This window comes from Manacus candei, unplaced genomic scaffold (genome assembly GCF_025592945.1).
Source record: "Manacus candei isolate 608988 ecotype Guabito, Panama unplaced genomic scaffold, ASM2559294v1 h1tg000024l, whole genome shotgun sequence".
NCBI classification, from domain to species: Eukaryota; Metazoa; Chordata; class Aves; order Passeriformes; family Pipridae; genus Manacus; species Manacus candei.
In genome coordinates, this window is record NW_026138072.1 from 8,454,731 (window position 1) to 8,477,887 (window position 23,157).

Below are 23,157 nucleotides of genomic sequence, written 5' to 3' on the forward strand. Positions count from 1 at the left end.
TCTCCAGTTGGTTCCTCATAGTTCTCCCTTTCATCAGTTCGAGTAGGAAGAAACTGGGGAAAGGCCAGAGCTACTGCCTGGGATCTAAAGCCAATTAACTATGAGGAGAGGCTGAGGACTTTTTTAATGAAGTGGAAGCTAAGGGAAGACTTCATAGACACTTAAAACTAGAAAGGCACTTACCGAGATGACATTCTGCATCTTGTCAGCAGATTACACAACTAATAAACAACAATATAGCTACATACTGCACTTGGAAGGTTCAATTAGAAACTTACTACTGTCTTTTACAGCATATTTGTTTTGAGAAAAACAGGAAAAACAAAGTTCTTGTGCTGAAAAGCCACAAGAACACCTTCTGAAACAAGTAATAGGAATGCTGGAGTTCACAATGATACTGATACAACACATTAGCTAGAATACTGACAGCTTCAGGAAAAGCTGGTAGTTACACTGATCTCTCCAGCCTTCTACCAACTCTTCCATGAATCTCTTTTCTAACATTGCAGTATCTGTATCAATCATGCCATGTTATACTTCTACTGAACAGTGAACCCAAAAGAACTAGTAGCATCTTGATTATTAAAGGTACTACTTAAAGCCACTAACAACTACAGTAATCACCAAAATCACCACAATGACTAACGTTAGGCATTACCACGATTTTCCAAACCCAACATATTGATTTTTATTTATGTAAATGAACAAGGCTACCTTTAATTTGCCCAATTTAAATCACAGTAAAGAAAACAAATTAAAAACGTCTCAGCAGGAAAGAGTTAGAGGTGTTTTTTTTCCCATACTGCTACTGATAGAAATAGAGGAATAGAACTTCCAAAACTTCATTTTTACAGAAATTTAACACTGAAATTAAAATTTAAGCCTGAAAAAAGCACGCAGAAGACACAAAAAATAAAAGAACAACAAGGAACACAGGAATAAAGGACAGCAGTGAGCAAGGCTGACAACAATGTTAAGGGAAGCAAGTCAGTTCATATTAAAAATTCTGAGGAGAAGAATGGCCTTTCAGGTTAAACAGTCACCAAAGTGACCAAAAACACCCAACAGAAAAACCAGGCAGTAAACAAACGAGTGGGATAATTTCAAGGACTAAATCAGAAGAGACTGTCACAGGGTTCCGTATTGATGACATAAAAAAAGCCAAAGAGATACAGAGACAACAGAAGAATATTTTTAACGTTTTAAAGTAAGTTTATAGGATGACCAATATAACAAGGTCAATCTCATTCTGGTGACTTCTTCCTAATTCACCTCGTTTTAACAGACTTTCAAAAGGACACTGTAGAACACTTAGAACAAACTAGAGCACAATAACTGAGATGGAAATACAAGTTTCAGTCTGCCTCATGCTCTGGAATGGGTTTAAGACACTCCAGTTTAACTACAGTTAAATTCTACTTCTGATGATACAGTTGCAAAATTTTATACGTAAAGCATGGGTGGCAAAAACCTTTACTATGTCATTTATACATATGATAGTAAATGCTCCTCTGCAGAAGAGTACAAGGAAAGAATGAGACAAGAAAAACAGAGCAATGAAAAAATTGTTGCAATGAAGTTTCAGGAAACCAAAATCCAGAGGGCACATGGTAAAAACTTGAGTAGTTCTAATACATTGTGGATGCTAATTTGAAAGCCACGTCAGACACATTACAGACTTGACTTTATCTGAGACATGGGAAGCAAAGCTCACAGAAACATAAGTGGGAAGCAGCATCAGTACTGCATTTAGGGCCACGTTCATGTATTTTACACACACTGATGTCTCCTAAGGTAACAAACTGGAGAAACAACTCACCACTGCTGAACTCAGCCTGCATCTGATTAAGAGAAGACTCTGCTCTGCACAAAACCTGCTGGGTTTTAGCCTGCAACAGGAAAACAACCACTTTTAATAAAGGCCAATACATGCTCTTTCCCGCAAAAAAACAAGTTCTGACAGTAAACTACGCAGTTTAATGCTCATATCCCTTCGATGCCTTCTCGTTAATTCTACCCCGACCGAAAACTGTTTCAAGCAGAAAGCGGGAAAGAGTTCCCTGGAATTAGGTAACAGTTATTTCTTCCCAGCTCCGAGCAGACCCTTTGCCAGTGCCAGCACAGATGGTAAGGAAGTCCGCGCTGCCCATCCCCGGGGGCAGTGCAGCGGAGCGGGCACCGCGGCGGACACTCTGCGCCGGAGCCGCGACGGCTCGGGCAGTGCCAATGGGAGGCCGCGGGAGCAGAAGCCGGGGCTGGTGCGGAGGAGCAGTACCGCCCGCTGCGAAACAGCCGCGGCTCCATGCTGGAAGCCGAACCCCTTTTCCCTCTCTACTGGTCCCTTCCCGGCCTCGCACGAACCCAGAACCTCCACGGCCGCGCCACCGCCGCCCGCCCCGGCGCGCCGCCCTGACGTCACTACCCGGCGACGCGGGGCAGGCCCTGCCCGCACTGCGCCGTCACACGGCGGGAAGGGCGGGGCGGGGCCTCATGCGGAGGGGGCGGGGGCTGTGGCGCTAGTGACGTCACGAGCCGTCATGCGCCCGGGAGCGTTCCTGGGTGGCGAGCGCTTTCCGGAGGTTGGACACGTAGCTGGATAAACCGAGGGATTCCGGGAGCTTAGAATCGCTTCGCAGACGTGCTTTGTGGGCGTTCTTGGGCGGCTGCAGCGGCGCGGGGGAGGGCGTGAGGGCGGAAATGCGTGATATTAATGCCAATGCACAGAGCTACAAAAATATGTACAAAACATTTAAAAATATTAAAAAATATGAAAAATAAAGTGTATTTCATGCTAGCGGGTCTGACTTGAAGTGACCCGATTTTTGTTTGCTTCGGGGAGCAGCAAGCCCTAAGCCCCGGTACCACAGCCACGGGCCCGTCCGTGCCCTCGGTGTTCCAGTGGCTTCAAACCCCTGCAGCGCCGCACAGGCGCTTTGTGCCAGCAAAGGCCGGGGCTTGAAGTGCCCCGTTGTCTTGTCGGCAGAAATCGGCGAGGGTGGCCCTGCAAAATCCTTCTTCCCAAGGTTTGCACTGGGCAGCAGGTGCTGGATGGTGACAGAAGGAACCATTCCAGCTGTTCCTACGGAACAACGTAATGCTGCAGGAGATACTCTCTGAAAAACAGTGTTTCGTTCTGCAGGTTCCCTTTACTCTCTGTCCTCCCGCAGCCTTCCCTGCCCTCTGCGCACCCACAGCAGCCCGCAGCATGTCTCTCCTTGGATTACCTCCCTTTCCCTCATCCCTTTGCTCTCGGCAGTCCAGCTATGCCAGGCAGGACTGCCGAGAAACCGGGCATTCATTCAACACACATACCATTTCGTGTCACACTGGGGCTCCCCCCAGGAGCTGCCCCAGCTGGGTCTGTCCCGTGCGCGGGCCCTGCCTCCCGCCAGGATGTAGGATCCAGGAGGATATGGGGCTAATGTGTTTGTCCCAAACACCGATAGACAGGCAGCTGTGGAGCCAACCAAGGGCTGTTGGTAATAACATGCCTTGAGAAAGAACGAACTCTGGCTGGAGAAGGCGCCATGCAGGGGTAAAGCAGCAGCACTTTTCTGGGACAAACATCCTTGGTCTAGTCCACGGAGACACAACAAACAAAAGCACCAGCACAGAAGCGGCCATGCACTATTGCCCAAAGGTCGATTAGCAGGGGAGACAAGACCATCTCCTCAAATCCCTCTGACCCATTTCCAAAAAGTCTGAAAGAACGGACTGTGCTCTTTTCTTTTCTTCCCTTCCCTTCCCTTCCCTTCCCTTCCCTTCCCTTCCCTTCCCTTCCCTTCCCTTCCCTTCCCTTCCCTTCCCTTCCCTTCCCTTCCCTTCCCTTCCCTTCCCTTCCCTTCCCTTCCCTTCCCTTCCCTTCCCTTCCCTTCCCTTCCCTTCCCTCCTCCCTTTCTCTCTCTCTCCCTGTCCCTCTTTAATTCATCTTTTCTTTCTTCCTTTTTCATTCTACCCCTTTATCCAAATCCCACTCTTGTGTGCTTAGATAGTAAGGGACTTAACACACTGATTTCCATGCCGTGTGTAGCTCACTTACAAAACTTCGCAAGCTTTTGCGAACGTTCTGACTTTTCCCTCTCACCACGAGCATTTACGAATTTCGGGTGCTCCCTTTCCCCTTAGGGGTGGGACATCACACGTGGCAGGAGCCTCTTTTCGCGGGAGGATGGAGGGGGGTCCGCCGGGCCGCCAGGGGGCGCTGTCCGGCGCGGCGGGCGCACGCGAGGCCCGTCGGGGGCGGCGGCGGCACGTGGAGCGCGGTCCCGGGGCGGTTGGAGCCGAGCCCGGCGCTTCCCGAGGGATCCCAGTGGAGCTGCCGACATGCCCAAGGCGCGGGCCGGGAAGCGCTCGGACCGCCAGGAGAGCCGCGCCGGCGGTGAGTGCGGGCCGGGCCGGGCCGGGCCGGGCCGGCGGGGTGCCGGGAGCGGGGAGGGCGAGCACCTGCGGTAACACAGCGGTCTCTGCCCTAGGCATCCTCTTCAACACCGGGGCCGGGCAGCACATCCTGAAGAACCCCCTCGTCGTCAACAGCATCATCGAGAAGGTGGGAGGCGGCGGCGGCTGGCCCGGGAGCCGGGCCTGGCCAGGATCTCCGGGAACGCGCGGTCCTGGCTCCGGCCCTTCCCGGGCTCCGCTGATCCGCGACCATTACCGCTGAACCGCGGTTATTGCCATCACGCTACCTCTTTGTGTGTGTGATTTTTATTTTTTTTTTTTTAACGTGGCTGCTCGCTGGCTTTTCTGAGCCTGGCCAGCATAAGTCAGCGTTGGGACATTCCTGTTCTCCCTAATTTCCGCTCCTTCTTTTTTAAACGACTCTCACGCTCTCCTGATACCCAGTTTAAGCTTTTTGCTACGTAAAAAGCACTTATCTTTTGTTCTGAAGTCAAATGGTTGCACGGAATCCATTCTAGGCAAGTACTCGAAATGCTGTTTGTCCTTAGGCTGCTCTGCGCCGCACGGATGTCGTTCTGGAAGTGGGCCCGGGAACCGGCAACCTGACAGTAAAGATGTTGGAGAAAGTAAAAAAAGTAAGTGGGAATTCCCCCCCATGCACTCCATCTTACCACTGACATTGTGGCTTAGACTGTGGTCTTTATACACTGGATTCCAATCAGTAGAATCACTCCCTGGATATTTTTCTTAACATTTGCATAATCCCAATGAGGTTTTAGTTGCCTGTGTAAATCTTTTGTTGTTTTATCAAACTACATTGCTGTTATCCATTTATGCCATAAAGTTTGCACGTATTCGGAGAGGGAGGAAGGTGCATAGGCTAATAGGGAATTTTTAAGAATTATTTAAACCTACGGCAATAGATACAGGGCTGGGGGTTTTTATGATTAAAATTTTAATCCCAATTAGGAGACGTTGCATAAAGTTGCAAATATACGCTTTTTTCAGGTTATTGCATGTGAAATTGACCCTAGACTTGTTGGTGAACTTCAGAAGAGAGTCCAGGGCACGTAAGTATCAGCTGTGGAAATAGTGAGCACTTGAAGCGGTGGAGCTGCTTTGACAAAACCTTGGCAACATGCTTCTCTGAGGATAATCACAATGTATTTTTTCCCACAGGTGTCTGGCAAACAAACTTGAAATCAAGGTTGGAGATGTCTTGAAAACAGACTTACCATTCTTTAATGCGTGTGTGGCTAACTTGCCTTACCAGGTATGGGCTAAACAATATGGTAGAACTTTTTTTCTTTTTAAATTATAATTTCCCAGAAATTATACTAACTCTATTACTCTTTTCCTCAGATATCTTCACCTTTTGTTTTCAAGTTATTGCTTCATAGACCTTTTTTCAGGTATGTGGAAGAGTGGAGCTCTGTATTGCCTCTTAGGAAAAAAAATAGTTTTAAAAATATTTTTAGATCAAATTTTTTTTTGGTTCTTAAAATAGCAGTTTGATGGATCAGAGCCACACCAAAATTCTTCTGTAATATAAACCTGATAGTGCCTGGAAATTAGTTTATTTCGATATATTAAGATAAGGAGGAGATTTAGTCTTGGCATCTAGTCCAGCTTGATGAAAACAGAAGTTACACCTCTTTAATATTATACCTAGTTATCATTCCAGGGATAAGCAGGGCATCGTAGCATTTCAAATGCCTTCCTACCTAAAAAAGGTAGTGTGGAAAGGGTTGGATCAAATCCAAGTTACTGCCTGTTGTCTGGTCTAAAAGTCTAATTGCCCATGTATTTCTGTGTGTTATTCAGTATGTCTGCAGTTCTTGATTTCAGTCACTAAAGCACTAATGTTGGTGACATTACTGGTCAATTTTTGGAGAGTTTGAATAACCAAGGAGTTATTCAAAATGATTTGTTACAGGCAAGCAACTCTGAGACCAACCTATGTCTTTGATCCTGATCCATTTAGCACTGTTAATATTAAATTCTGTTACATCTTTGAGGAGACTTAGATGGCTTCACCAAGTTTTCTGATGACTTGGGGTTTTTTAAAGCACTTTGACAAATTAGAGCAGTGTTTGTTTATGATAAACTTTTACTACTTGTAAGTGCTGAGGCAAACTGTGTGTTTTCCAAGTGTGTTAGTTGTCTTTTGACATAAAAATTAATTATTTAGAATTAATTTTCTGATACCTGTTATTCTCAGGTGTGCAATACTTATGTTTCAAAGGGAATTTGCACTTCGTTTGGTTGCAAAACCAGGAACTAAACTGTACTGCAGACTCTCCATTAATACTCAGTTATTAGCTCGAGTGGACCACCTGATGAAGGTATGTTATTCTGCATTAGGTAACAGAGCTGTCAAAGACAGAAGAAGAGTGTTTCAAGGGATGTGAGGATTTGCTGCTTATTCACACAGCTGCCTCACTGCTCTTGACCAACAGGTTGGAAAGAACAACTTCAGGCCTCCTCCCAAAGTTGAATCCAGTGTTGTAAGAATAGAGCCAAAGAACCCACCACCACCTATCAACTTCCAGGTGACCATTGTATATTCAACATAACATAATAGAGATAATACTACTCAGTTCTATGTGCTGATTTTACTATGAAGTACCAGCTGTTTGCTGGAGTTTCTAAAATACATAGTGTATTGTTTAGGCTTGTGTTAGGACATTAACAGAACGTGCAGCCATCAATTTGGGTACAGCTTTGTGTACAATAATTCTGGTAAAATCAAGATCAGTTGGAGTACTGCAGATAATGTCCCTTTCATCATAGATAATATCTCCCAGAGACCCTTACAGCTGATGACTTTGTAGGTTTTGGTCAAAGGAGTATCTATGAGAAGTCTTATGTTCAGACGAGTGTGTGTAATCTCAGAAGACAGATGTTACAGGATAGCATTCTTAATTTTTGAAACACTTGAAGGCCACTTCAGCCTTGCCCAAGGTTAGCCAGATTTTCTTCAAATATCTGCTTTATCAGCAAATAGGATCTGACTAATAGTGCCTAGGCACAAAAAAGTACAGTTCAGAGGTTTTTGTGGGTGAAGTATTTTCTCCTCCATTTGTATTGCTTTGTCCAAGACAGGAATGGTGTTGTATTGCTTAGAAATTCATTTTCATGAAGGATTTTCAGTATGGTTTTGAAGTTGTCAGTAGTGACTATTCTTGTTGGTAGTAGCTATATGTTCTTTTCTGTAAATTCTGAAATTTTTAATTTCAGGAGTGGGATGGTCTGGTAAGGATAGCCTTTGTTAGGAAAAACAAGACACTTTCTGCAGCTTTTAAGTAAGTAACTTCTGTCAAATCTTTTCAAAATTTGAGAACCCATCCAGTTAACCATTTCTTTTAGAGGAAAACTAGGCAGCTGTTTAAAAAGAACAGCTCTGTGTAGTTGTTACAATTTTTTATAGTAAAAAATTACACATTCATATAAAAATGTAGTTATAGTTTAGTTTCCATTCTAAACTTGTATTTCTTTTAGGTCAAGTGCTGTAGAGCAGTTGCTGGATCATAATTACCGAATTCATTGTTCCTTACATAATACAGTAGGTTCCTTTTTAATATATTCTATTTCTGTGTACTGTGACCTACATACTGTCTTTTAGAAGAGTAAAAAATTAATATTGAAAAGCGTAATGTGTTAAAAGTTTTTCCAAGAGAGTTTGAGGGAGGCAGGAACTTACCTCTTTTCTTAGTGAAAAATCTAAAAGGGTCACTAATTAATAGTGAAAAAGCTTAAAATCGAGTATGCCATTAAAATATTTTCTGTATATGTCTCAAGGTCTTTTACTAATCTAATAAAACTTTTTGTGTCTTGCAATACTGTTGTGATTCATTTATAATGAATGAGCTGAGATATAAAAATTCAGATACAATAGAATAATACAATAATTCATACAAGAAAAAATACAACTTTTTATCACTTGAAAGAAGAATTATTCTAAGAGCAGGAAAACATAGGTAATTTAAATGAACCTTTTTTGTGCTATGAATAGAATATAATTTTTATCCTGTTTTCCATTGACAGGAAATACCCGAAAACTTCAAAATTTCTGAGAAAATACAGACAGTCCTAAAAGATACAGGTTACTCTGAAAAACGAGCCCGTTCAATGGATATAGATGATTTCATTCGGTATCCTTTTTTTTCCTCTTTATACCTTCCTTTTAAGCTGCTTTAAATTCTATCTGCACCTGTACCTGTGTAGCTCAAATTAGTGTTGAGTTGCACAGGAACAGTAGTTTCTGTCTCAGTACCAGATGGTCTTGGCTTCCAGTCCTGAATATGAACACTTAAACCCTATATATATTTTAAATGCCAGTTACAACATTGAGAAGCAGTTAGCTGAAGAACCTGATTTCTGGTGTTTGTGTACTAGACCCTTCTATAGCTCCTTCAAAAATGGCTTTAGTAATGTAACTGTTATTAGAATTTTCCTGGAGTCTTACACAGCCTTTTTTTGCCTTGAGGATTAGGCCATAGTCTGTAGCATAATTTGAAATATGAATAATTAACTGCTATATGCTGCTTTTACTTCTGGACAGTTAATTTAAGTGGCACCATGACTCCTCTCCTAATTAGAGATAAAAGTTCATAGCTGTTTCTCAGTGTAATAATTAAGACTGCTACTGCTTTTAAAGAGTCATAGTAAACCTGGTATGATCTAACATAACTGTAGTTTGTAGCAATTTTTTATTCCAGTTGATCAGTGATGGCTGCTTTTGTACTGTTTTCTTTGTCAGCCAGCACATCTTAAAAATGCCTTAAGCTGAAGTATAAATTTGTAGCATTGTAACATAAGTGTTTCACTCTTTCAGATTGCTGCATGGCTTCAATTCAGAAGGCATCCATTTCTCATAGATCCTACTAGAAGAATGACAGGTGTTGCTTTTTGTCACCAAAGTCTTACCTAAGCCAGAGCGACTGCAATGGGACAAGCTCTTACGCTTGGGCTCTTATTAAAATGTTAGATGCGATTTTATCACAGACAGCAGGCAAGCTGTGCTGCCTGTATTTTAAAAGCAGTGCATTCTTTCACAACTGAAGCAAGGTGCTGGACTTCCTCATGACAGTGCATTTCTAAATATACCCAAAACTGGATTGAGGCTGCCACAATTGAAATCTGTGTTCTCTGATTGTGGACTTCATCTCAGTATATTCTTGCATAATACTCGGCAGTACAACCCGGGTCTGGACAACAAAAGTGGAGTTGTGATCATTCCCTTTGTTTGTTTGTGTGTTTGTTTGTTTGTTTGTTTGTTTTAACATGTATTTAAACTCTTTTGATTTGAAATGCCTGTCTCTTCCAGTTGTCCTCTGGTAACTACCCGTATTCCAAGTCTGTTAGTAATCTGCCTCTCTTTGAGAATTCCCAGTAACTGTTTCTCAGAAACAAGAGCATTTATCTTGTGGACTTGGTATCACTTAAAGAAACTTTACTGAGGTACCTGAAACCACCAGTGTAATCACCTTTACCCTCTCATCCCCCACTGTAGTAACTAAAAGAAAACTACAGAAAGGCCACATCTCATAAGCACAGAAGAAGGGTTTTTTTGGCCAAGTGTAAATTCAAGTAGTTATTTTTGTAAGGTTAACTATTTCACCTTTCAAGGCAAGGAGGAGTTTTAGCACAGATCAGAGCTTTCAGTGAGACTGAAATGCATCCCTGTGTCCTCACAGAAAGGTACTGAAGTGTCTTTAATACAGTTTGGGTTATATATATATATATATATATATGTGAGTTGTTAAGGACAAGGCAGAGCTTTTCCAAGGAAGTTTGCATAAACTCTGCAGCACAGCTGTCAAAAACATCAACTATTAACTGTAGCGGGATGCAGGGGTGAAAGCATCACCCTGTGTATCAAATACCATGTTATTTTTTCAGGTATAGTGTAGTATATCTTTCCGTAAGACAACACTTAAATGGAAAAGAGGCAAATTAGCAAAACCCGTAAGATAAACTTCATTTATACACATCACTGAATCATTAGGGATAGAAAAGATCTCTTGAGTCCAACTAGCTCCACTATTGACATCCCCTCTCAGTTCTTTAGAAGTCACTGATTCAGAAACAGACTTGAATTTGCAGGCATCCTGAGCTGTTGACTTTAAAGACTGAGTTGCTCATTTATTTCACAGTTTAATAATTCAGTAATTCTCATGCTGCTTCACTGCATGCAGAACCAAACTGTGAGTCAGGTAAGTAGCCACAAGGAATATGCTCAGACTAATACAGAAGGAACAAATGCTGGAGGCTTGTGTCACACTTCATAAATGGTTTCATTTTACAGGACAGGAATTAAGGATAAGCTTGCTTAAGTCCTTTTAAAAGTAATTCCAGTCCATCGTGGCTATGGGCTACAGGAAGTCAGGTGCCCAGCCAGCCGTATCAGGTTATCTCAATTCTCAGTGCTTCAGTATCTGTATAGATCACACATAAGGCTCTGGCACAAAGACTGGCTGTAGACACAGTTTCCACTTGCATGTGCTGCCTGACAGGACACATGTAATTACGCAGCTTAGTAAAAAGCTGCTGAAAGTGAATTCGGTCCTTCCTGTCCCCTTTGGTACCAGCAGGAAGCCACAGCCTGGTTGTGGCTCTATGGATGAATAGTATGGAAGCCACTGTTACTCATGCAGGATGTCTCAATCTTCAGAGGCTTTGTAGAATTCTGTAGGAGCAGTTTCAAAGGAACCCTCTGGTATTACACAATAACCTGCCTGCTAACAAAAGCTACTACCTGCCTTTTTGTGGTTTCTTTTCTTTTAACTGTGATGGATGACGTTCTTAAATGTTGAGAAAGGTGTGATGCTTCTTTTAAGACCTGATGCAAAACTAAAGTTAGGACAGTGCTCTGGGGAACTTCTTCCTATATGACGAACCTGTGAAGAAGAGTTGGCTGCAGAAGTAAATACTCACTCTGAATTCAGAGTAAGTATTCTTTTCAAAAATGTAACCAATGTGCTGACAAATTTAAACCCTTCTGAAACAATAACAAAAATTCTCAGATGTAATTCATTTAATAGCTTAATTTATTAAACACATTATGTAAAATCTACATTGTTTCAGTTTTAATGTTTACACACAGGAGAACTTTTTATTTTTAACCATGATGCAACAAGAGCTTCCCCATAGCCTACCTTTCTATGGGAGATACAAACATTAAACACTACAAGAAATTCTGGCTCATTTAACTCTCTTTTCATTGCCTTCCCTTTATTTCCCCTCACGCCTGGCACAAACAAACAGGCTTGTATTCCAAAAGTAATTCTTAAACAGTTCCAAGGGAAAGTCTGCTGATAGGAACTCTTGGAAACAGGGAGAACTCCTAGAGAGATCTACAGTTCTTCATTTGACAAGAAGTTCTTACATGAAAGGTCAATGTTTTTTGGATACTGACTTGCAAAAATAACTGGAGTGCCACCATCTAAAAAGTGCTGATATACATGGCGCCATTTGTGAGAATTCAGGTACTTGCAGGATTTCTATTAGCGCTAGGTAGAGGTATTGTGCAAAATCATCAAATGATGCAATTTCACCCCACTTTTCAGCTGCTGGCACTGTACAAAGGGAAAAATAGGTATTAGCTACTTCTTAAAGCAACAGAACTACTCAAACTACCTGCAGACTACGGTTAATGTACATGTAAGTTTGTCATGCATCAAAAGCCAAGTTTTTAAAACAGTATGTGAAAGGCCAGTATGGATGTATTTATCCCCAAAGTTTGACAGTTAAACTATCCATACACAGCATTATCACCACATACCATATATCTGCATTATCCTAAGGTACAACTCTCCTTAGTACTTAAACATTAGCCTTTATTACACATCAACTAATTTATATTTTTGTGGGGTTTTGTTGGTTTGTTGTTTTTTTTGTTGGTTTTTTTATTATTACAGATAAAATGTTAAAATTATATAACCATTCTTTATGGTATTCAAATAAATCAAGATTCCAGATTTGTACAAGGAAAATGGAATGTCCAGCTGTTTGTCCACTCCTAACAGCTTGCAGTTCCTGTTCAAATGATATGGCACATCCTGTGAAATGAAACTAGCCACCAAAAAATAAGTATTAAAACATCAAAAATGTACACACACTGAAGTAATTTATATTGACGAATAAGGAATGTAGTTTTTTAAGGCTGTGCTTCAGAAAGGATGTCTAGGGTTAAGTAGCCTTCATCAAGGCACAGAATGGGAAGAGGTAAGCACAGCTGTCTGTAGAAGAGAAGTTATATAAAACCACTAGTGTGTGCATGCATGCCACAATTTTAGAACTGCACAGCTAGACTTTGTAATAAGACAACATGGTCAGAAGGAAGTGCTGTGACTTTAATGGCCACAGTTTTACTTCATTATGAAAAACATGGCAAGTATCTCCAAACAAATTTCACTATTTGAATAAATGAAATATTAAAAACAAAGTGCTTCACAGATCTGAACCCTGCATGGATGTGCTGTCTGGTCTAGAAGCATTTTGTAGACATCATAGGAGCATTTCACATAAAACTGAAAATGTCATTCAGGTGAATAAGAAACAGGACATTTCCACAGACATTTCTAACGCTTTTACACTTTCAAGTAGTTGAGTTCCCCTGGCCACTGGGTTTTGTAACAAATGTGTGCTACAGCAGTACAGGTTCATGGATTCCTCTAGCAGCAAAGGCCCATTTCAAAGGGCACGTGGTCTTTTCGGGTTGATCTGTTTACTGGCCTGTTCCTCCTCTTGAAGAGCTGCCCGGAACGATTTCACTTTGTCTTTAATGAAAACAGAAGAGAATGAATACTGATGTGCCTATGCTGAACAGATCTGGAAACTAAACCCTGATTCTCTACATCCCAGCCCTCGTGCACAACAAAGAACATTCCTTCACAAAAATAGCTGATGCTACAAATTACAAACTTAAATTCAATACTCACCATACAAACAAGTTGCTTAGCAACTTAGTCCCTTCTTGGATGCTACCCCTGTCTTTAGGCAGGGTAGGTTTGTAAACTGCACAACTGCATGCCCAGAATCCACATTTACATCCTCCTTCTATCTTAGAGAATGTAAGGAGATACTACATGTTTACTTTTCCTTCCCAGCACCTTCCAAACCAACCTTGGAGGCATACAAAATCTTATTCAGCGTACAATCAGCCTCTTCTGCACATTTAATTTCTAGTCCCCCTGTTTTCCTATAAATGTGAAAAGCATTTGTGAATAAATTTTGGAACTTATTCAACTGTAAACAGTTAAATACATCATTCATTTGTTTCATCATAACTAATAAGAATGGGAGAAACCTGAGAAAGGAAGTGTGGCATCCTCATACTTCTATTCCTGTTCCCTTCCATTCCCCAGTAATAAGCCCAAGAGTGGGAAGAAGGAAACCAAAAGGACAACATAAAGATGTCAGTCCCACAGCGACAGAAGTAAAAGCCAAACAATTCAGTGATCATTATGTGCCATGAGCAGAACATAGAAGATGCCAAGACAGAATTTTTGACTTAACAGATGTTCCCTCCTGTAAAACTACACATACATCATGCTTCCTGTAAAGATGCAAGGATCTCTTAGATAGCATTTTACCTCCAGTACCTTGTTTCAAAAACAATATCTAATAAGTTTTTGAAAAACAGGAAGTCACCTAAACTGTTTTTTCACTTCTGGTGTCTCAAACTGTCTTCTGAAAAGGAAGCCATCATCCATAAAAAGAAAAGGAACCCCCAATCCCTAGCTAAAGCATAACTGGCATGCTTACGAGGCAAACAGGTCACATCTGATTCGCTTGATGCACTCTTCTAATTTACAGCAGATAGACTGAATAAAAAGTAAGATTTTAACTTACAGTTTTCTACCACATCAAAAAACCCCTCCCTCAGCCCCAAACCCCACCCTTAAGCTTTTACCAGTATAGCATTTCTCCTAGAGTCCAAATAGTTACCAAAAAAAGGAAACGAAAAACTCATCTCCATGAGGTACCAAGATGACAAGCTGATTTTAGAAGATAAGTGGAAGAGTAAATTTTGGGCACCAAGTAAAGTAACAAATCTGCAATTTGTCTTTCAACATAGATAAGCTGACAAAATTCTAACAGAAAGGCTGTTGAAAAAAAAAAAGGTAAACTACCAACCAAGATACTCAAGAGCTTGATGCCACATGTAAGCACAGTGTTAAAAAAATGACAGCAGGCTCCCTGCTACACTACAGAATGCAACAGAGTCGGAACTGGGAGCTCCTACTACTTTTTCCTCATTGCATTGCCTTCTGGGTTTTTTCATACAGTTGGTTTAGATTTTCTTACCTTCCTTCAGTGTTTTGAAAAAAAAGGAAAAAAAAAATCGCAGGATTGAGTTTATACTTCCTGGAGGTAAAGCATAGACTCTTCCTTTATGTTAGGATGATCTGAGCACAGATGTGAACCTGTTCTCAGGCAGCAGAATAAATGTTCCTTCCAAAGATCACTGCAGAGCAGCACAAGTGGGTAAAAAAGACCCTTGAATATATTCACACTCTTTTTTTCCTCCTCATTATTACTGCAAGTCGCCATGGCATATGCTAATAATGTACAGAAAAGTGATTAAAAGCATTTTACCTCTAAGTTCGGTCAGAATATCAATTTTTTGCTCTAGAATTGCTTCAAGTTGGGTAGCATAAGAATCCACATCATAGTCTACTTCTTCTGTCATGTCAAGAAGTAGTTTTTCAACTTCCAACCATCTAATAGATTCCTAGATAAAAGTTTAAAAAAATCAAAAAATACATCAGCAAAGTTTCAAGACAAGTGTCAAGACAAAGAGCCGATTTAGACTTTTTATCAAAATTACCATATGTTTACTGTCTAGTCACCTCAATATAACAGATTTAAATACTAAAATGAAATCTTATTCCTAATTCAGCAAAACTGCATCTTTTCTACCTTATGTTTTAATTCCAGTGGTCATACCAGCAACAGGTAAACCCCAGCTACGCCAGTACTCTTCAAATTCAAAACATTAAGTGGTTCTAAAGCTAAGAAACTCAGCGAGCAGAACTTTATGTCATGGTTGTGTCCCCTTAGGCAAGTTTCAAACTTTGAAGTCAAGCTTCAATTTTAAGTATCAGCTGGTTACCACTGACTATAGTCCTAGAGTCATTACTACAGACAAGAAGCCAAGATAATTTTGTCTAGTTTTGAGAAAAGCTGTACAGAAGATCTATTTTAAACTCAGTAATTGCATGATCAAACTCCACTCAGGACTACAGTAAAGGCTCTTTCTCAGGCATCTTTGCACTCTGAATATCATCAAAAAAAAAGAGGAAAAAAAAGGATTGCAGCAAAGAAGAATTGAAAGAGAAGCTTAAATCTTACAGAACTATGCAAAGCTGTGATCACAACTGATCCCATCAGAAATGCTTTGATTTAAAAAAAGAAAGCAGCTGACAGTTCTAGGCATGCTGGGCCTGACACACTAAAATAAAGTCTTTCCTTCTGTGCTCAGTAACCTAAGCAAAATTGAAAATTGTTTTTTGGCTTTCAGGACAGAAGGAGCTTACATTGGGGTAAGACTCATCTCATCTAACATAATCTTGTACATCCAAAACAGAGAAAACCCAAAACCTTTAGAGCACGTTTCCTTGTGTTGGTATAGTTTAGCCATTTTTATTAGGAAAGGATGTTTTGTATCAGTTGCTTCCAGGAAAAAGCTGACAGAGGATGACTGGTACAGCTGGTAGATTGTGATCGGAGCAGCCCAGCCACTCGCACAGCATAAACTAACAAGCCATGCTGCGAACAAAGGAACCTGAGGCTCAGACATGTTTCCTTCCACTGACCACTGGAAGGAGCAGTAGTCTAGAGCAGAAGGCCAGATGGTCACACAGAGGCAATAACATCTTTAACTAATGCAGTTTGTCTCTCCAGAAGTCACAAGCATTAGGACACAGCCACAGCATATGGCATATGACTTTCACACTTCTGTATGTTTTACTTCAGGGCTAATGTTTCACAATAACAATCTCTGCATCTGTTGTAAAATGTGTTATTCAGCATCCTACTATATTATGAACACTCATCAACGTTCCGCTAAGCTAGATACATAAATTGAGGTTTAATACGGGTTTAATGGTCTGCTGTTCTCTGGCAAACAGCCAGCCTGCCTAAAGGCCCTTTAGGTTATGAACAGAAGCAACTCACATTTCCCTCTCAAAACTAGTAACTCATTGCCACAATTCATTTTGTGAGTGTAAAAGACTCCGTAACACTGACCAGCACTACACTGCATGGGCAGTATTCCTTTCACAAACCCTGACAAATAGCGAATGAAAACCTTTACGTAGCTGTAAAATGGAAGCAAACAGACAGTTTGAAATGTATGTGTCTCATCTGGATCTCAGAGGAAGGTGTCACAAAAGGGTACTCAGATACAATACTTGGATGGAGTATTGCAGTATCTTAGAGGGAGACGACCAAACAGAAATGGAGCTGATAGAGACGTTACTATTAATTGCCAGCCCTGGCAAAGGAAAACTTTACTAAATTTCTGGGATGATATGCTTCTATTTCATCATGAGGACAAAGGTTAGTGGTCATAGAATCTGTAGGCTTACAATAACAGATCAATTTAGAAATCTTTTGACAGATCAGAACAGCCAGATGACATCCTACATCTTCAAGAGTATGCACTTTCATTGGGAAAAACTGAATTCCTAGATTAGGATAAAAAAAAGTAGAGCTCCATCTTTTACCTGGAAGACAGTCCTGTGGTCTTCTACTACTTGCTCTTCCATTTCTACCATTTGTGACACAGCTTCATGGAAAGTAAACAACTGTGGAGAAACTTCCTCTTCCTAAAAACAATAGTTAGTCTTGTTAGTCTAGAAAGAACTGTGGCTACAGAAACATATTGAATGTGATCCATTTCATCACTGAACATGGAAAGAAATACGCAGAAGGTAAAACCTGTCAAAAATAGAATTTAATACTTCTAACAAGAAAATCTCCACAAATGAGCAAAGGGGCAATAAATTCAAAACATATTAAAAATATTTACAGATTTCAATTCAGTTAATATTCACTAAAATTTTCAGTCACTAATCTTAGCAAATACTGGAAAATAGGGTATTCCACATAAAAATAACAAGCTGAAAGAATGGGAAGAAGAAACCACAAGGGAAGAATTATAATTTCTAGCAGGTTTTAATGCCTACAAAAAACTCTGTTTTTCTGTCAGTGCTTTTTGTTCTGCATGCTGCAACAGACAGGCAACAGTTTTCAAAAAAAGAGAACAGCAATTACATTCAATACATTTCAGGAAATCAAAATTAAATTAATCCTTCGGGAAAAAAAGTTAAATGTGAAGTGAGAAATCTAAAATGTACATAGTGATTCATACATTAGAAGAATGCACTCATGGATGTACAAACTGGGGCAAACAGGGCTTGTTTAGAAATGAATCGTTAACAGTAAAAGAAGAAAGTGCTAGGTAGGCTTTAATTAATGTTTTAGCAAGACAGTACAGTTCATAATACAATGCTTTTGAAATATTTTTTAAAGCTTAATTTCATTCCATATGAGTAATAAACAAGTGTGATATGAAAGGGTATCTGGCTGGAAGGACTGTCTGGTGGAAAGCTATAGAAATCACTAGCATGTTCTTATAAAACAGAGTACTGGAAGAAAAGGTAGTTATCAAAGTGAGAAATACTGCAGACACAACAAAGTGGTGAAGAGAAAAACTCTGAGAAACAGAGTTTTGTGAAAAAAGTTAGGATACTAAGGACTTTTCCTTTCTATTTTTCATCAGCATTTTCACAAATCGAGTTTTAATCCCTACTGAATATTTAAGGAACCGTGACTAGAGCTGATAATCAGCAATGAGGGAAAATGCCCTTTGGAAGATGCCTCTCAGCTCCCCCCTCCTGCAGCACAGGAAGACATATTGGGACCATCACGTGGTTCTCTTCCCAAACAGTGCACTGGGGTTTTACCTCAGGAAAATCAGGATGCCAGGAGGAAGAATGATGGGTAGCCAGATTTCTACATGCAGAGAAAGGCAAACTCACTTGAAATGGGGTTTGCATGCAGGGAAAGTAATGCTCAAGACCACAAAGAGTGTTAAATAAAAAAGACAAATGTCCCAGATACTGCTAACTGCTGAAAAAAATGTGAAGCTATACTGGAAAAAAATGCACACGTACAGATTGCCAGAGCCTAGAGCAGACCCTGCCGAGATATTAAAATCCCTAATCAGAAAGGAAGATTAAAAAAAAAACTTCAAGAAATGTTTTTGGGTTTGGTTTTTCTTTTGTATGCAAATGAACAAAAAAGTGAAAAAGTGAAGAGGCATGATCTATTTACCTGAAGATCTTGCTAACAGGCTACAAATACACATTAATCTGGATTTGTTCTGCCACTGTATTTCATTATCTCTTTCCATGTAATACTGTAAACTACTCACGTTTTGTTCACAAAGCAGTTTGAGATCATCTCTCTGAGGAGAGCTTCCCACACCCCACTGTGTCTCCAAGTCATCCATCTGATTGGGAGTATGGTGTATAATGGAACGGATGTCCCCTGAGGTACTAGGATCGACTGTCAGCTCCTTCACCCTACAAACAGAAAATGTTCCAGTTGTAAATTAGTAACCTCCTGTGCAAAAGAGTCACAATCAAAAATAAAGCTCTATATGTTTATGCATAATTAATTAATTTAATAAGGAAGATGATGATGTCAGCTTCACAGATTTAATGTACTTTTAGTGACAAAAAGGTGTTAGTCTGATTTGTAAAAAGGATGGACCATTGCAGTTTTACTACTTGCATGTGGATTACAACCAATCTTCTAGCAAGAGGCATTTTCTCATTAAAATCTTACTACTATCTAACAGGAGGGCAAAAATCTCAAACCCCTCAACAGTAACTCCTTAACAATGAGTGATATTTGAAAGGAAAGTTCATTCAGCACCCTAAACCTGACCACCTTTCTTTTTCTGAATACACAATTGTGTTTTAAAAATTTAGTTGATCAGCACCCCATTAGCTGTTATAAGCAAAACAGCCAAGAAATTCTGAAGAAAATAGTAACTTGCGACCAAGTATTTCAGAGAATAAATAGATCCTTTAATTCATTTCAAAGTTGAAAATATTTTAAAAAATGTTAGGCTCTTGCAGCATGAAAGTAGCTCAAAGATTAGTAATGCTTCTGTCAAAAAAATCCCATTTAAAAGCAAGTTTATGAAAGATGGATAAAAGTCTGAAAGTATAGCAAGTTTTAGAACATAGTCTGAAAGTATAGCAAGTTTTAGAACATATTCTTCATTTCTTTAATGGGAAAAATGTTTTTTTCAACTAGCACTTACTTACTACAATGGAAAATATTTTTCATTTAACTTCAGGGTGATGAAAAGTTTTAATAACAGAATTATTTACAAAACTTTTCAGAGATATTTAAGTTACCCTAAACACGGAATTGTTAGATTTGGTCCACTAAATATACGAAGGTGACATCACCATTTTTTTTTAATGTATGAAAGAAACTAGCAAGTCTGGATACAGAATGTGGATGTTTAAGGAGCATAAACAAAATATTGGGAAGATGATTGCAGATCATGCAGAACCATCACCTGCCAAACCAAAATAAAAACAACGTATGTGTGACTCATGGCAAGGCGACTAATGAAAGGCTGATCTGTAAAATTACATAGCCAAAAAGAAAACTTAAAGATTCCATGTATAGAATGAAGTAGACCTGGTGTTTGAAGGAGAAAAGTCGTCATACTCATAGGAAGGAGAGAGATCAGAGCGACTGCCACTACCCTGTGAGAAGGGAATGTCCGAAGGACTAATTCCAAATTCCTTTACTCTGCAGCAGCAAAATACAGTGGCAAATGAAAAGAAAATGTTCTCATAAACACAGTTAAAATGACAACTCTTTGTTTAGCATACTTCTTTAATATTTAACTACAAAATTATTTTTATACTAAAACACATGTGTGCCAACATATTTAAACTTTCTGCAAGCAGTTCAGATTACTAACAAAACTGAACAAAACCAGTGCTTCTAATTTGCAGGGGACCATAATAGCAGTGTTTTCAGAAGAGTAGTTCCAGATTTGCATTTGTATAGTTAACAAGATTTGGTCTACATTCAATATTCCACTAAATGGCTCCTTTTACAATATCAAACCACTACAGCTACAAAACTTTAAATTCTATTCTGCCTCCTTTCTTCACTGCACACACAGTAGTGCCCAGCACCTAAAAACTGTGAAAATGATGTATTGTTAGAAAAAAATAAAAAAACTATACAAACACATGAAGGAACATTACAGGGACAGGTACATACAATTTTAACACCAAGGGGAGGAAACAGTTTCAGTACAACTAATTAGTACACTAGAAACAGGTGTTTAATTAGCTTTGTAGTGAGTCTTTGTAGAGTCACTTCAGCAACACAAGTTCTGTAAGGGGGTAAAAGTTCCAACAAGTCTTGAATGTGGACAGTCCTTTGTTATGTTACTGTAAGGAGGTGAGGAGAAGCCTCCTTCTCTCCAGGAAGGAAATCACACAGACTGGTCCAAGCCAGGCAGGTTTACTACTGGCTCCCTTGACTCAGACACAGGGACATTTGGATATTGAGAGGAGCTGGTGGTAAGCCTTCCTGGCAGGCCTTTGTGCCCAGCCAGCAACTGGCTGTGGTGCCCAGCCAAGCAGGAGCTGTCGTGATTCTGCCATCTTTCACTGGGGCAAGCAGGCCACCACATGGTAAAAAATGGCAAAACCAGGGTACCTGATGGCCCCTGTCTGCAGCCTTTGTGCTTTGCAGCAAAACATGGGGAGTCTCTGGGTCAAGGTCTGACTGCAGGGACACACAGGACCTGATTTCTATTAAATGTGGGAGAACTGCAGCAGGTGAGGGCTTCTTTCAAACTCACTGGGGAGAGCTGAACACTTTCTTAGAGCAGTACAGGTCTCAGAGCATCAGCATTTGCCTCTGGAGGTGCTAATTTATCCACAGTGATCAAAAAGTCTGTCAGATTTACTGCCTTTTTGTTTAGGGGTCTCAGATATTTGCCTGTATTTGGGAAGCATGAAATTTCATATGAACGTATGATAGAGACTGGTAACTGTACACAATCCCACCATGGGGATGAAAAAAAAAATAACATCACAGAACTTGTAGCTAACGTCCCAGGGAATCATCACAAACACTAATGCAGGAGATGGTTCCTCCAGAGCAGGGGCAAAACTAATAGTGACATCTCCCACATATCTTGCAATCCACATCATCCCTCTCTGCATTTCTGGATAATGGTGTAAATGCAATTTCTATAGTGACAACTTAAATTAAATGTGAGCCTGGATCAGTAATTTGGATCTTATTAAGAAATGCAACTATGATCAAATTATTCAAGTAGCTAAAATAATTATACATCATGGAACAACTATTTCAAATGTCAGTCATCAACAGCTGGTACAGCTATAAGAAATAATATTTTTTATACCTGTTTGCATATCTCAATGTATTTAGAGTGTTTTCACATGATGCCATCCCCGGAGAAATTGTAGCAATCTGGAGAAGACAAGCCACATGTTAATAAATCGCTTTGTACACATGAAAGGGTAGATGAACTCAAATTAACTTCATACATTTTTTTAATCTCTAGTTTCATTTGCAATCTTCTACAAAAAATGTCTGCTATGTACAGTTGTCCTTATACAGCAGCATCTCAGGGACACAGATGTCCAGTCAAAGCTTCAATTTTCTTTAACCATAAAAGGAACATCAAGAATTCACAGAAATTCAATCAATTTCTCCAACTTCACCACCTTGGTAACATAATATGTAAATGCAAAACTCTAACTAAAAAATAAAAGACTCCTCAAAATGGGAAATATGCAACTCAACAGAGTGTAAAACTAATGTATCCTCCAAACAGTCACTAGATTATTTTTCATATATCTCTGTAGGCTGTTCTCTGTTCAAGGAGACTCTATGATGATTTTGGCCATAGTCAAAAATCATACTTAACAGTATTAAAGATGAGTTAACTATTTTCCTAAGTAAAGACATCTACAGGTTGGACAGGTGCACTCTCTGATGGGTTAAGAACTGGCTGGATGGCTGGGCCCAGAGAGTGGTGGTGAACGGGGCTGCATCCAGTTGGCAGCCGGTCACTAGTGGTGTCCCCCAGGGATCGGTGTTGGGCCCAGTTCTGTTTAATATCTTTACTGATGATCTGGATGAGGGGATCAAGTGTACCATTAGCAAATTTGCAGATGACACCAAATTGGGGGGGCATGCTGATCTGCTGGGAAGGCAAGAGGGCTCTTCAGAGGGACCTGGACAGGCTGGAGAGATGCTCTGATTCCAATGGGATGAGGTTCAACAAGGCCAAGTGCCACGTCCTGCACTTTGGCCATAACAACCCCCTGCAGCGCTAGAGGGTGGGGACAGAGTGGCTGGAGAGCAGCCAGGCAGAGAGGGACCTGGGAGTCTGGATTGACAGAAAGCTGAACATGAGCCAGCAGTGTGCCCAGGTGGCCAAGAAGGCCAATGGCATCCTGGCCTGTATCAGGAACAGTGTGGCCAGCAGGACCAGGGAAGTGATTCATCCCCTGTACTCAGCACTGGTGAGGCCACACCTGGAGTACTGTGTCCAGTTCTGGGCCCCTCAGTTCAGGAAGGATACTGAGGTGCTGGAGCAGGTCCAGAGAAGAGCAACAAGGCTGGTGAAGGGACTTGAGCACAAGTCCTATGAGGAGAGGC

General features: G+C 40.5%; 3 protein-coding genes across 8 annotated transcripts in view; 1 reads left to right on the forward strand and 2 right to left on the reverse strand.

Moving 5' to 3' along the window:
• The window catches only part of IPO11 (importin 11), an 86,305-nt gene extending 83,827 nt beyond the window's left edge, over window positions 1–2,478 (reverse strand). The window contains exons 1-2 of one of the 2 annotated variants that reach the window (XM_051788279.1): window positions 2,362–2,478; window positions 1,820–1,889 (exon numbers count right to left, since the gene is read on the reverse strand). The gene's annotated coding sequence lies outside the window, so the exon portion shown is untranslated. Of the gene's footprint in view, window positions 1–1,819; window positions 1,890–2,103; window positions 2,193–2,361 lie in introns of those variants that run through there. The other variant, XM_051788280.1, reaches the window with a different exon arrangement.
• A 1,741-nt stretch (window positions 2,479–4,219) lies between these two features.
• Window positions 4,220–9,711, forward strand: DIMT1 (DIM1 rRNA methyltransferase and ribosome maturation factor). 2 transcript variants are annotated; one of them, XM_051788318.1, is made up of 12 exons: window positions 4,239–4,378; window positions 4,473–4,546; window positions 4,947–5,033; window positions 5,407–5,468; window positions 5,578–5,671; window positions 5,761–5,810; window positions 6,620–6,743; window positions 6,858–6,950; window positions 7,639–7,703; window positions 7,900–7,963; window positions 8,446–8,552; window positions 9,236–9,711. In XM_051788318.1, the coding sequence occupies exons 1-12, from the start codon at window positions 4,324–4,326 to the stop codon at window positions 9,276–9,278; spliced, it is 918 nt and encodes a 305-aa protein (XP_051644278.1). In that variant the 5' UTR covers window positions 4,239–4,323; the 3' UTR covers window positions 9,279–9,711. The 2 variants fall into 2 exon arrangements, with proteins under 2 accessions (XP_051644277.1, XP_051644278.1); XM_051788317.1 differs by lacking the exon at window positions 4,473–4,546 and having other exon boundaries at window positions 4,220–4,378.
• A 1,721-nt stretch (window positions 9,712–11,432) lies between these two features.
• The window catches only part of KIF2A (kinesin family member 2A), a 52,875-nt gene continuing 41,150 nt past the window's right edge, over window positions 11,433–23,157 (reverse strand). For 2 of the 4 annotated variants that reach the window (XM_051788291.1, XM_051788289.1), the window contains exons 16-20: window positions 21,893–21,960; window positions 18,848–18,998; window positions 17,136–17,237; window positions 15,004–15,139; window positions 11,433–13,181 (exon numbers count right to left, since the gene is read on the reverse strand). In XM_051788291.1, coding sequence (XP_051644251.1) covers window positions 13,096–13,181; window positions 15,004–15,139; window positions 17,136–17,237; window positions 18,848–18,998; window positions 21,893–21,960 — 543 coding nt within the window. In that variant the 3' untranslated portion in view covers window positions 11,433–13,095. Of the gene's footprint in view, window positions 13,604–15,003; window positions 15,140–17,135; window positions 17,238–18,847; window positions 18,999–20,136; window positions 20,251–21,892; window positions 21,961–23,157 lie in introns of all 4 variants that reach the window. The other 2 variants (XM_051788287.1, XM_051788288.1) reach the window with 2 other exon arrangements.